General features: G+C 42.1%; 1 protein-coding gene across 2 annotated transcripts in view; it reads right to left on the bottom strand.

Annotated features, from left to right (window-relative positions):
* Window positions 1–2,278: 2,278 nt before the first annotated feature.
* Window positions 2,279–13,650, bottom strand: part of KLB (klotho beta) — a 37,536-nt gene continuing 26,164 nt past the window's right edge. Inside the window, exons 4-6 of one of the 2 annotated variants that reach the window (XM_080797831.1) lie at window positions 8,100–9,243; window positions 4,642–5,002; window positions 2,279–3,434 (exon numbers count right to left, since the gene is read on the bottom strand). In XM_080797831.1, the coding sequence (XP_080653957.1) occupies window positions 3,404–3,434; window positions 4,642–5,002; window positions 8,100–9,243 (1,536 nt within the window). In that variant the 3' untranslated portion in view covers window positions 2,279–3,403. Of the gene's footprint in view, window positions 3,435–4,103; window positions 5,003–8,099; window positions 9,244–13,650 lie in introns of those variants that run through there. The other variant, XM_080797832.1, reaches the window with a different exon arrangement.

Raw genomic sequence — 13,650 nt, 5'->3', positions numbered from 1 at the left:
GCAAGAGAGCATGAGTGGGCGGGGGAGGGACAGAAGAGGGAGTAGTAGGCTGGGCCACCTAGGCATCTCTGGGGCTTTTTCTTAAACCAATAAGCCTTCCCAACTATTTGGCAGGTAAATCATTCAGAAGTAAATTGTAGTGTGCTAAGAATAGTAACAAGGAATAAAATAGTTTGTTCTAGTAAAACTTCATGGGAGAATTGGCTTTAATTTAGTTTTTTGAAGGCATATCAAGGGCATTTCAGGCAAGAGGAATATAGTACCAGTGATAGGCAGCACCGTGTGACTTCATCATTGGATGTAGAACTTTTGGGGGAGCTCCTGAAAGTATCTAATTTTGCAGAGGCATAAATTTGAATATTTGTGAGGTAAGTGTGCTTGAGCCACTTGCCCGTATACCCTTAACTTGTGGGAAAAGTGGAGGGGCAGAACAAAGTGATAGGGTTAATTTGTGTGTGATAAGCATGTCTAAGATGCTCTCAGTCTTCACACTCTACCCTACCTCAGCCATTACTCCCACATGCTAGTATTGATATTTTTAGAAACAACCTTTCCAAAATCTTAATTCTATGTGTCACATTTGAAATGTGTTACCATACTGGTTGCCCTCAGCCTCTCCAGTTTTCCCATCTCATTTGATGAAAACTCCAGCCTTCCGATTTCTCAGGCAAAACACTCAACTATGATTTCTCTTAAACACTATACATGAAATCCATTGGAGAAGTGTAGGCTCTGCCTTCAAAGTAAGATATGTTTTAAGGATTTATATTAAGAAGAGGGGGGTACCTGGGTGGCTCAGTCAATTAGGCATCTGCCTTAGGGCTCAGGTCATAATCTCAGGGTCTGGGATTGAGGCCCATGTTGGACTCCCTGCTCAGTGGGGAGCTTCTCTCTGCCTGCTCCCTACTTACGCCCTCTCGCTTTATAGATCTCGAAGAAAAATAAAAAGGAGCAACCGTTCGGAACGTATGGATCTTACTGAGATCTTGATTTTAAATGAGCCAACTAGATATTTTAAGGAGTTAATCTTTGGTAAGTTTTTAAGAAATAGAAGTGAAATAACTATAGTTTGCTTTGAAATATTTGAAGTGAGGTTAGGGAAGGCACTGGTGGGGTTCTAAGTGCTGTTTATTACCTATAAATTGATACTTGTTGAAACTAAACTATGGGGATTCATTGTGCCTACTTTATATAAGTTTTGAAATTTTTCGTAACATAGAAAATAAACTACATTTTGGCTTGGGTTAGTATAATATAATAGCTCTTTAACTGGTCAGCTTTGTTCTTGTCATCTGTTTTCAGCAGTAACCAGAGTGCTTTTCTCAAACTCCACTCCCTCTTAATCTTTGTGATAGACTGGCTGAACTGACCTTGCTTTTCTCAGTAACACTGCCTTAAAACCTTTAGAAGTTCTTTCCCTCTGGAGTGGCAACTTAACCTTCAGGTCTGTTGTCAAGCATTTTCGGGGAAGCCTGCCTTGATCTGCCTATCGATTGTGTTCACCCCTCACCGCTGTCCTACCATATACACCCTTAACCTTTGCTTCACTTGTTTTTGTCCATAGCATTTAGAATGTAATATCCTTCACTTTGTTGTGTATTGTGTGCTTTTTTTCTTGTTAGAATGTAACTGTGAGGATGGATCTTTTCTCACTAGGATATTCCAAGTACCTGAAACAGTAATGATCTGGTATATAGCTATTTGCTGAGTGAATGGTACCTAGATTGCCAGGGAGATTAAAGTATAAAAACTGTAATACCAGTGGGGCTGGAAAGAAGTGTTTTGGAAGGCACTGAGGATTTCAAAACTGATTTTGAGGGTTGAGGAAGAAGTTTCCAAATGTTAATATTACAGAGGGTGTTAAAATTGAGAATGTCAAGTGTGTGGGCCATGGTAGCAGCTGTGGGAGTGAGTGTAATTTCTCACAGCAAAGTGGATTGACATGATGGCTAAGACTTCACGGGGTAACTATTGGAAGCTGGTTGTAGCTAAGGGGTGCTTTTCACTTAAATTGGATGTGGTAAGGAAAAATCTAATTTCCCCTGGGAAGAATTCCATGTCTTCTGTGTCTACAATGGATAATAAGCACTTGTGTGTTATTTTCCCAACTCCGAGGTTTAGATACCCTCATTTTATAATGAGAAAACATACTCCAAAGAAAGTTATCCAGGATGCACAGTTTGGGAAGATGGGCAGAGGCAGTATTGAGCAGAATCCAATTATATACCAGACCCATTCATATTTTATGGTTCTTAAAATTGACCAGATTGTTAGTGAATATAAATGATCAGCATAAACCAGTTTATTTGGAATAAATTACATTGAGAATTCAATAATTAGTCGAAATGTACTGACCTCCTAATTTTACAGAGGATCTTTAAACACCATGGCTATATTGTAATATTTTCCATATGTACCAGACTTGTTTGTGAAAGACAGGGTTGTTACATTGAATATATGAACTAATAACACAAAATAGAACACACATTAATTAGAGTTTAAGAGGACTCCCCACCCCACCCCCCAGCAAGTCCCAGTCCTAAATTCTGAAAATATCCTGTCAAAAGCTTATCAGTTTAAAATGACAATTTTTAAATGAGTTTGGGATAAACCTGAATATTAAGTATAATCAATCATGACTTAGATTAAATATTTACCTAAGGATTCTTGTATGATGAGTTCCCAGGTGCTAACTACTGTAAGCATTGGTTTGCATTGGTTTGCGACTTGACTAGAGGAGTTTATGGCAAGGTAACAGATTTGAAAAAGGACACAAGTTTTAACTTCAGCTCTAAATGTCAAGACAAAGTATTGAAGGTTAATGGCAAACTGAATACAAGATACTTTTAAATCAGAGCACAAAGTATTGAGACACCAGAAAAGCAAAACCTTAATTCTAAATCTATGTTATTCCTATGACTGAATATGCATCCCTTTTTCAAGATGTAGGATATTAAAAAGAAGTTAAAAAGTTGGCAATAAGTTGTTCAACTGATAATTCCTATGAGAATATTCACTAAAACTTTGGAATCAGTGAATCCATGTGGCACAAAGGAAAAAAACCAACCAGCCAGGTGGTGTTTTAAATGATGGTCTTTCCACATAGTTAACATTAAAACAACCAGTTGTAATTGTGGATAGCTTTAGGCCAATGATGTGAGTTTTCAAACAGGAAATAACAAAAATTACTTGAAAGCATAAAAAGCTTAAAAACTGCCAAAGCTGGGAGAGTGGATACAGTGGAGCAAGGAGAATAGGAAACCACAATTACTGTTAGAATTTGACCAGCCAAAAAGCAAACCAATTTTCCATCATTTTTGCATTTACTTGACCAATTGTGTTACCTCATTACAGTATCTTTGAAACTTCCTTCTATTCATTAGCAATTTGAATCTCCCATTGCCTACGAAATTTGGCTTCTGACATAGGTAGACCTGAAAAGCAATCACAATTGCCTTAATTTAGGATAGTTTCCTACCAAGGTTTTTTGAACAAAAAAAACTTTCCTTTGACTCAGTAAATTCTTGGAGAGTGTGGACAGTGATTAGCTATTATGCAAAATGGGTGGTTATTTAAATGCTGACTAACCTAAAGAATGGGTATGAATGGGTTTACGTTCAGGTTTTCCTCTAAAATTTAGAATACACTGAACGAATCTTAAGTATAAGAGTTCAAGAAAGTCAAGCTCCTAATTTAGATTTAAGAATTTACTTAATCCAGCTTCAAAAGATGCAGTGGAAAAAGTTTTAACTCCTTCAGACCATCAACATTCTGAATTGTACCCAGAGGCACAGTTGAAAGGTCCAGACTGAGCTGCGCTCTATACCTTTTTGAGAGGTCCCTATATTCACATGGTGTCAGAACAGTGGAGCTCCCCAGGAGAGCACAAGTCTCCTGGAATAATATCCTTTTATAACTTTATAATAAAACAAACATTACATCATTTTAGAATATTTATTTTCTAGCTCTTCTTAATCTTAGTTCTGTGATCTTCCCATGAAATGAGTCATGGAAGTTATGTGTTTTTAAATCAGATCTGATATGAGAGGGACCTCACAAAATACCATGTTTTATAAGTGATGATTTTTATTTCTATTGGGAAAAACTAGGATCAATGTGCTTAAGAGTCTGTGCTGGAGCTGATGATGAATGAGCACTACTTAGCCTATTACATATTTTCTAAAGGGGAAAAGCACCTTCTTAGAAGTGACAGAATAATCACTGACTATCCACTGTTAAGAGCTGTAAATTTCTGCTGTGGAGTCTAGCAAAAGTTGCACTTTTTTCTACGTAATTTGTTATAAGTATCTTGGTATTTATAGAAGAAAGCTAGAGAAGAATGATGGATAACAGCTCATTACACTTAATGAAGCAGTGTATCAGATAATCCTCACAGTTTACTGTCTGGGTAAAGCCTTTATCTTCAGATGCAAGAACTGAATTCAGGAATGTGAACACCTAATGGAAAATTCATGTGGACCACTGAGCAGAGACCTCGATTGTCATCACCTTGGTTACCACTAGTATTTCAGATTGTCTTCTATAAGTTACCAGTGTATGGAACTGGAGTGAATTTTCAGACTTTCTATCATGCAGACAGAAATAGGATCAGTTTCACTAAGAACTTCTCTGTGGCCTTACTTTAATGGTATATGTTGTAAGTTCTTTGCTTTCCAAATTTTTCTTCTCTTTCGCTTATGAAAAATGGTAATTGATAAAAGTAGAACCAGGGTGGAGAAGAAGCAACAACCAAAGAATATCAATGGTTTCTTTTGCCCAAGAAATAAGCAGACCATGCACTCTGTGTTTCTTTGAGTCTGATTGCATCTAGGACTCATGTTCTCAGAAGGGAAGCCACTGTTGCCGATCAGGTTGTTGTAAAGCTGAACTGAGGATTTAGCTTTGAAATCAGATGTGAAGAATCCAAATCTGGGTTTAGATTTTTCTTCAGTCAGTTTGAATGCATAATAGCCTTTAATTTTGACTTTATCAATTAGGTGTGCTGAAAAATATCAGAAATGAACATTAATCACAAATGAAGTATAAAGTATCTGAATTAGAATTTAGTTTCCACTGAAATAAGCTAAACTCAGAATAGCAATTGTCATTACAGGGTTCTGACATTCTTTTATGATTGAAAAATAGGTGAAAATATGTGTAATCTTTAAAAATTCAAAGTAAAACTGTGATTCATAAGTTACACAAAAACACCAGGGGTAGGGGCAGGGCACAAAAGCAAATTTAAGAACTGGAGCCATGAAAGTGTAAAAGGACTTAACTGCCATTGTGTTCATTTGGTCACAAGCAGAAAAATCTTGGCTATTTGACCTGATTTCCAGACCTCAAATGTGCTCTTGGTGCTGCCCAATAACCATACATGGTTTCCCCTAGTCAGCTGACTGATTCACACCTCTCCCTCAAACTCTCATCCTTGCTTTGAAGGGATGACCTTTCTACCTACTTCACTTAAAAACTGAAGTACTCAGAGGAGAATTCTTCAATTTTGCACCATCACACCTGTCCACCTACTATCATACTTCTGTTACTATGGATGACCTGTCCATATTCCTAGAAGGCTGACTCTTCACTTGTGCACTAAGTTTATTCTCTCTTGTTTACTCAAGGACACCTCCGTCTGTTCTCCCCTTCTCTCATGTATTACCCCTCACTGTTGGGTCATTTCCATATGAACATGCTACAACTTCTGGCTCTCCATTAGTTGTCTTAATAGCATGGCTTCTAGTCACTCTTAATGCTTTCTCATCTCTTTGACCTCTGAAGTGTTCCAGGGCTCAGGCCTCTCTTCTTGCTCCCTTGTGATAGCTAGGCTTATTGTTTCTAAATACCATTCCTGCTTTTTTTTTTTTTTTAAAGATTTTATTATATTCATGGAGAGAGCACAAGCAGGGGAAGAAGCAGGCTCCCTGCAGAGCAAGGATCCCGATTCAGACTTGATCCCAGGACTCCGGGATCATGACCTAAGCTGAAGGCAGACGCTTAGCCCACTGAGCCATCCAGGAGTCCTACCATTCTTGCTCTTAACTGCCAAGTCTGTATCTCAGCCCCAGAATTACCTGAATCTAAGACTCCAGTTAGCCTATTTGACATCTCTAACTGGATGTCTAATAGACATCTCAAACTTAAACTGTGCAAAACTGAACAACTCCAAAAATCTACCAGTCTCCTCCAACCGGTAAATGGCCACTCCCCCTTTAGTTGCTCAAACCAAAACAGATTCATTCTTCACTCTTCTCTCACACCCTCCATCTAATTCTGTTGACTTTACCTTCAAAATAAATCCAGAATCTAGCCACTTCTCACCATCTCCACTTAATAACCTAATCCAATCCCCCATTATTTCTTTCTTAGACTACTCCAACCCTCCCTGATTCTGTTCTTTGTCCTTTACAGTGTATCCAAAAAGAGCAGCCAGAGGGATTCTTTAAAAGTATGGGTTAGATCATGTGCCCTTCTGTTAAAAACCTTCCATAGCCTGCCAATTCCAGAGTGTAAGAGCCACAGTTCTTCTGATGGCTAAGCCCCATCTGATCTGCCTCTTCTATTTCTTGACCTCATCTCTGATTACTTTTTTCTGTTGCTCCTGCTTCCACCACTTTGACCTCCTTTCTGAACCTCCCGCAGGCCAGGCATGCTCCCATATTAGGATTTTTGCATTTGCTGTTCTCTCACCTGGAACACTTCACAGATAACTGCACAGGTTTGCCATGTTGCTCCTCCAGGTGTTTGAAGACTTCCCCAGCCACGCCTTAGAATTGTAACTACTCCTACACCCCACTCTGGGTCACCCTCTTCCCTGCTGTTCTTTCTCCGTAGAACTTTTTGCCTCTGACATGCTATTTATCTTATCTGTTGACTCTCATCCCACAAAAATGGAGGCTTCATGAGGACAGTAATCTTTATTTTGTTCAATGGTGAGTTTCTGCCTGTATTAGGTGCTCAGTAAATAAGTATATTTCTGGGATCTTTTTGCTGCTTCAACAAATCTATTGTAGACATTTAGAAATATTTTTAAAATGTTAAATGTTAAAATATTTTAAAAATATTTTTAAAATGTTAACTGGGAAGAGTATATAAGATAATCTCAAACACTGATGCTTGCTTCCATTAAAATAGATAAAATTGAGGAATTTTTTTTTAAAGTATTAAAAAAATATATAGTTTGCGGGTACCTGGGTGGGTCAGTTGGTTAAATGTCTGCCTTTGACTCATGTCATGATCCCAGGGTCCTGGGATGGAGTCCTGTGTGTCAGGCTCCCTGCTCAGCAGAGAGTCTCCTTCCTCTGCACCCCTTCACCTCGTGCTCCCACACTCTCTTGCAAAAATAAATAAAATACTTAAAAAATAGAGCTTGTTTAGGGAGGGGGATGGAAACTGCTGTTTATAACATTTGACCCAGTAATTCCATAGTGGGCAGTCCTTAAGAAGATAATCAGAAATGAAGACAAAGATTTATATTCAAAGGTACTTGCTTTTTAGTTAAAAAAAAAAAGCCCACGTCAAACAGGAATGCTTAAATGCGTAAAGATGTGTCCATATGATGGGATATTAAGCAACCACTAAAATAATATTAAGACGGGGTGCCTGGGAGGCTCAGCCAGTGACGGTCTGCCTTCAGCTCAGGTCGTGATCCCAGCAGCCTGGGATGGAGCCCTGCATCCCGCTACTTGCTCAGCGGAGGGTCAGCTTTTCCCTTTCTCCCTCTGCCTTTCCCCCTGCTCATGCTTGCTCTCTCTCTCTCTGTCAAATAAATAAAATCTTAAAAAAAAAAATGCAATTTTAGTGACATGGGACACGTCGTGTGATACTTTATTTGGATACAAAACTTCCACTTGTACTAAAACCGTCTGGCACAGCATGCTGGGACTATATAATCCAGTAAAATACCAACAGAGCTTGTTTGCGGGAGTGAGATTTCAGGTGATTTGGTTTTTATGCTCTGTGTTTTGTTTTAATACTTTTCTAAACTTGCTGAACTTTCCCTCAGGAGCTGGCGCTGTCACTAGCGCGCCTCCTCCCCTCGTTCTCTGTTCTCCTGAGCCTGCAGTGCCCTTGCGTGCGGGGGCCGGCCCGCACCTCACCTTTCAGAGCCTCCTGAACGTACTTCTCCAGGTAGTACTTGCGCAGTTCGTCGTTGTCCAGAGACCGGTCGTCGATGCCGTTGGCCGTGATGTAAACATCCACGTCCCCGTAGTTCCTGCGGATCCAGCCGAGCACCTTGCGCTCCCCCCACGGCAGCACCGCCAGGCGGCTGGGGGAGCTCAGGCAGGTGATGTCCTGCAGGAACTGCACGTCCCTGTCCGCGTCGTAGCGGCTGCCGTTCTGGCGCGCGTGCATCACGAAGCGGGTGGTGAAGTGGTTGAGCGCGTAGAAGTCGGCGGCGCCCTTGACCAGCCGCCGCTCCTCCTCGGTGAACCGCGGCAGGGCGGAGCGCGAGAGCCCCTGCCTGTTCTTGAGCGCGATGTACTCCCGCATGGCCCGCGGGTAGTCGCCGGTCTTGAAGAGCGGCTCGGCGAACCAGGCGATTTCGAACTGGAGGAAGCGCTCGGCCGCCTGCCAGTGCGAGCGGGCGTAGGGGTTGGCGGGCTCGGCCCAGTCCGAGTGCAGGGACAGCGACACGGCCCCGCGCTGCGCCGGCCGGTACCGCCCGTCGTAGAGGCGCCACACCAGGGCGTGGGCGATCAGCAGGTGGTGCGCCGCCCGGTAGGTGTCGTTACCGGTGTGGCTGTACACGTCGCTCAGCCGGTTGGGCTCGTTGATGGTGATCCAGAGCTTCACCAGGTCCCCCAGCTCCTGGAAGCACAGCCCGGCGTAGTCCCGGAAGGCCTGGGCCGTGGCCGGGTTCAGCCACCCCCCGCTGCGCAGCAGGGGCGCGGGGAGGCCCAGGTGCGCGTGCGTCGGGTAGTACAGGGTGACCATGGGGGAGATGTGGAGCTTCAGCCCCTCGCTGACCACACACCTGTAGTACCTCAGAGCTTGTCGGTTAACCACGGACAGGTTGCCCGTGGGAAGGATGGAGGGCCAGTCCAGAGCGAACCTGTAGTGAGTGACTTTCATTCTCGCCAGCATCTCCAGCTGTCTTTTGATGCTGACGAAGTCTGTGCATTGAGCTGGCCGTGTTTTCAGCCTCACCCCTTCCACTCGGTGCAACAGTCTGTTGCCTGTCACGTTCCACACGTACAGGTGAGGGTCGCTGAACTGTGGGGAGGAAGCCACCGCCTTGGGCTGCGAAAGACACGCATGTTCAAGATTTTCTTTATTATTGATTTGTCACAGAGAGAGAGAGAGTGAGAGAGAGCGAGCACAAGCAGGGGGAGGGGCAGAGGAAGAAGCGGGCTTCCCGCTGAGCAATGTGCCCGATGCGGGGCTCGATTCCAAGACCTCGGGATCATGACCCGAGCCCAAGGCAGACGGATAACTGCCTGAGCCACCCACCCAGGCATCCAGAAAAACAAGCACGTTCAAGTGAAGCACACCCCACAGACAGGCCTAGCATGCATCATCTAAGAGGAAGATGGGTCCCACCTTATTGTGCCTCTTCCTGACAATAGAGAAAATAAATGATGCATGTAGCCTTGGAAACCACCCGCCCTTTCCTGCAGTTCCCATGGTGACATCATAGAAGAGTCCTGCTGGATGAACCTCCCTTCTAGCTCTTGCAATCTCCCAGGGAGACCAGAAAACCGGGAAGGAACCATACCGGGGCTTGGCCTCGAAGACAAGTTGTTTTTCAGAAACCCCCGAGTTCATTTGTCCTAAAAACTGAAGTCACCCAGCGGGGTCTCACATGATTCTGTTGAAATGCATCAGGAAATTGGGCTTGTACCCTCAGAAGGAATCGTGAAAGCTGGACCTTCCAAACCCTGCCATAACTTGACAGCAAAGTTAAAATTCTAGTTGTAGAGGATTTCATGGAGACCAGGACTTGGAGTTACAGGTGGCTGGTTGACCCAGCCACAGTTCCTGAAAGAAGCCGGTGGGGTAGCAAACGACCCCTTGCACTTGCTGAGTCCAACTCTCTAACACCTTATATTTGAAAAGTCCAAGTGATGTCACATGTGTATCATGTTGTCCCCACTGACGTGCCTGTGAGAACACCGCATTTCTTCATCCAACAGAATACCGAACACCCTCTTAATGCAAGATGTTTGGATTATGACTGGAAAAAAAAAACAGTAAAATTTCCCCAGAAACTCCCAAATTGACTCTTGGATCTGATGATGATGTGTTATACCCCACCCCCCACTGAGGAGATAATCCTCGACTCCTGTCCTCATTCTACCCCTTTGAAACTGGGGCTTGGCAACTCTGTCTAGTGACAGAGTAATCTCACCCACCTCACAGGTGTGTTGTGACGAGTCAATGACTCTGGGAAAGCACTCTGTCAACTCTAAAGCAATCTACAAACATAAGGTAGCCATGACTTGGGTTTAGTTTTCCATGGTTGCAATAATTGCCTGTGAGGCCTCTGAGGCTAAATTAAAACAGAAGAGGGCTTAAGAAAAAAGACTTCAAGATTCGAAATTAATAAGAGAAAATACAAGTTCTGTACTTGTTTCCAAGTACTTTTTCTTCCTGTGGTTGAATTTAAGTGCACCTGGAAAAAATGATAATTAACCTTTAGTAAATATTTTCTCTCTAATTGTTTTCTCGTGTGTCATCCTTCATAGTCTAATTACAAAACCATATCACTGCCCACTTACCATCTGCCAACCAGTTATCTAGAACATTAAACTGAGAGAACATCGATCATGTGAGCATGAAGTTAAATCTGCATATAATTATTTGAGTAAAATCCTTCTAGCTTAGATTGGCAATCTCAGTGTTTCGAAACCTCAGTGCATCTTAATATTGAAAGGGTGTTTACAAAGAGCAATCTTGCTATGAGGTAAGGCAAGACAAATGAAAATCTGTCTTTTAAAAACGTCCAACAAGTATTCAGTTTAGCAAGTGGGTATGATTATTCTGCTAAGAGATCTAGTTGGGGGTGGTGAACCACGATCTCAACCCTAGCTCCCAAGAGCTTAGTCCTAAAATTCTGTTTCCCACTGAGAGGATGCTGGAGTCCTTGGAGAAATGGCTTTTTCCAGTCTGGGGCAGGAAAAGAATGAGGTGATGCTGGTACATCTTATGCCAGAAAAATAAGGATGTACTTAAAAACTGAAAAGGAAATGACAGAAAGACACAGGAGCAGTTTGAAAGAGTCCCACTGGCCACCTTTGAGATAATCTGAGCATCAAAAGGACGAATGAAACAATGACAGTAATGAGTTATAATGCATTGCAATTAAGAGAATCACCTAATATATGTAGAAGGAATAATTAGAAATTCACCATTTTACACTCTGCAAAGTAATAGTTCAGGTAAAGTTTATGAATCAATATTAAGACCATTAGTGACATGTTGTTGGGAAGGAGGATATCTATATGGTCTCAAAGTGCCACCAAAACATTACTTCTTTTTTTTTTTTTAAAGATTTTATTTATTTATTTGACAGACAGAGATCATAAGTAGGCAGAAAGGCAGGCGGACAGTGAGAGGGGGAAGCAGGCTCCCTGCAGAGCAGAGAACCCCTATGTGGGGCTCGATCCCAGGACCCTGGGATCACGACCTGAGCCGAAGGCAGAGGCCTTAACCCACTGAGCCACCCAGGCGCCCCCAGAACATTACTTCTTAATTATAAATGGAAAAGTTACCTTTCAATGAAGAGATCTTGCAAATGCTACCTTAGTCAAGAAATGTGGTAACTACTACTTCAACACATTAACATTTTCCATAATGAAACGACATTGTGTGCTTCCTGATGTGATGTATTGGGAAACAGACAACTTCATTTACATAGTATCTTTCCGGAAGTTTATCGAATCCAATAAAGAAACAAATCCAGAACATGAGACATTCTACAATCAATTGTTCTGGGCTCTTCAAAAATCCCAGTACCATTCTTGGGGGAATTATTCTGAGTTAAAAGAGACTAAAGATGAATGACAATGAATGTGTCATCCTTGTTTGTATTCTTGATCTAAAATTTTTAAAAAAATCTATAAAGGACATTTTGGGAACATTTAGGATAATTTGAATATGGAATGTACGTTAGATGATATTGAATCAATATTAAATATATATGGGTATGATAATATTATAATGACCTAGGAGACTGTCCTTATTTTTAGGAGACACATTTGAGTAGAAATATTTTGGATAATAATATAGTAATAGTAATAATGTCTGCAACTTTTCACTGGCTTATAAAAGAGAGATAAAACAATGTGGCAAAATGTTAACAATTGGTCAATCTTGATGAAGGGAAATATGGGTGTTTATTGTACTTGTTTGAAATTTCTCAAAACAAAATGTTAGAGGAGAAGAGAATACTGAGAGGCTGGGGAAAATGAGATGGGGATGTTTGTAGGTAGGCACACTACTATTTTTCAGGTGTTACTTTCATTTTGTCAGTCCTCCTATAGAAGACATCTCGTTTTTTGACATCTATTCATACATCCTCTGGCTGATTTTTCAAAAAGCATTCTAATTTTCCTTGGCAAACAATTCCTCCTCACTCTTAGTCCAAGTTCAAGGGAAGCTGATGCCTCACTGGGCTCTAGGCATAAGCATGAAACTCAGAACTGGTTGATCACAGAATTACTTTCCCCTGCCACAGGTGATTCACTCTTGCTCCTTAGAGTAGGGGTAGGGTCTCCGATGGGGTAGACCTTCACAGTTAATCACTGGGACACAAATAGGTTTTGAGGTGAGGCAGAAACTTTCAGGTTGGATCACGTACAGGCAGGAACTCTTGTCTCTCCTGGGATATTTCTTTGCTGGGTGTGGAATTATAGAAAATATAAACCCATTTGTAGTGGTAGGGAAAAGATGGCCTGCCTTTCCACGTGGTGGAGAGAGGGACTGGGTGAGAAGTTGGCTCTACAGGGGACACAAAGTGCAGATGAGTCACTTCTGTATTTAGGTTACTCTGTATCTTTTCCTCCATTATTATCTCTGAGCCTTTACTAAATCATGGATAAGAATCAACTGGGATTGAGATTCAAGATCTGAGAACTTTGTTCACTCATGGTTTGAGCCCTTTCCTTTGGCCCCATCCCTTTTAGATCTTGCTGTCTTTCCATCTGCTTCTGGAATACAGGACATAGTGTGGCATTGTGAGGTCTTCTAGCATGGTGTCAGGAAACAGACAGATCTGGGTACCCCGAACAAGTTATGTAACCTCCCTAAGCCTCAGTTTCCTTGCTTGTAAAATGAGGGCTTTATGATTTAGGAAAGAGAATGTGCATATATACAACAGTTGTATGCTTGGCGCATAATAAGAGCTTAAAAGATAGTTGCTATAATTGTGACAAGAGCTCTGCAAATACAGGGGCTTGTGAGTTGCCTCTTAACAGTCCTGCCACTATTTCTGTTTCTTCCGGCAAGTCACTTAGGTCTCAATTAGGAACCGATGGGTCTCACTTTCCTAACCCGTAAAATGAAGGATGTGGAATAGGAGATCTCTAAAGGGCTCATCTGGCCCTAAAAGTTGACCTTAACAACTTCACTTTGCATGGTACGTGGCTGGTGCTCCGTCGCTGCCCTGGTCAGGCACACAGCGAGGATCAAAGCCTCAAATCTCTCCAC

The sequence above is a fragment of the Martes martes genome, assembly GCF_963455335.1.
Source record: "Martes martes genome assembly, chromosome: 2".
NCBI classification, from domain to species: domain Eukaryota; kingdom Metazoa; phylum Chordata; class Mammalia; order Carnivora; family Mustelidae; genus Martes; species Martes martes.
Note: the sequence above shows the minus strand (reverse complement) of the source record. Positions and strands in the feature narration are given on the sequence as shown.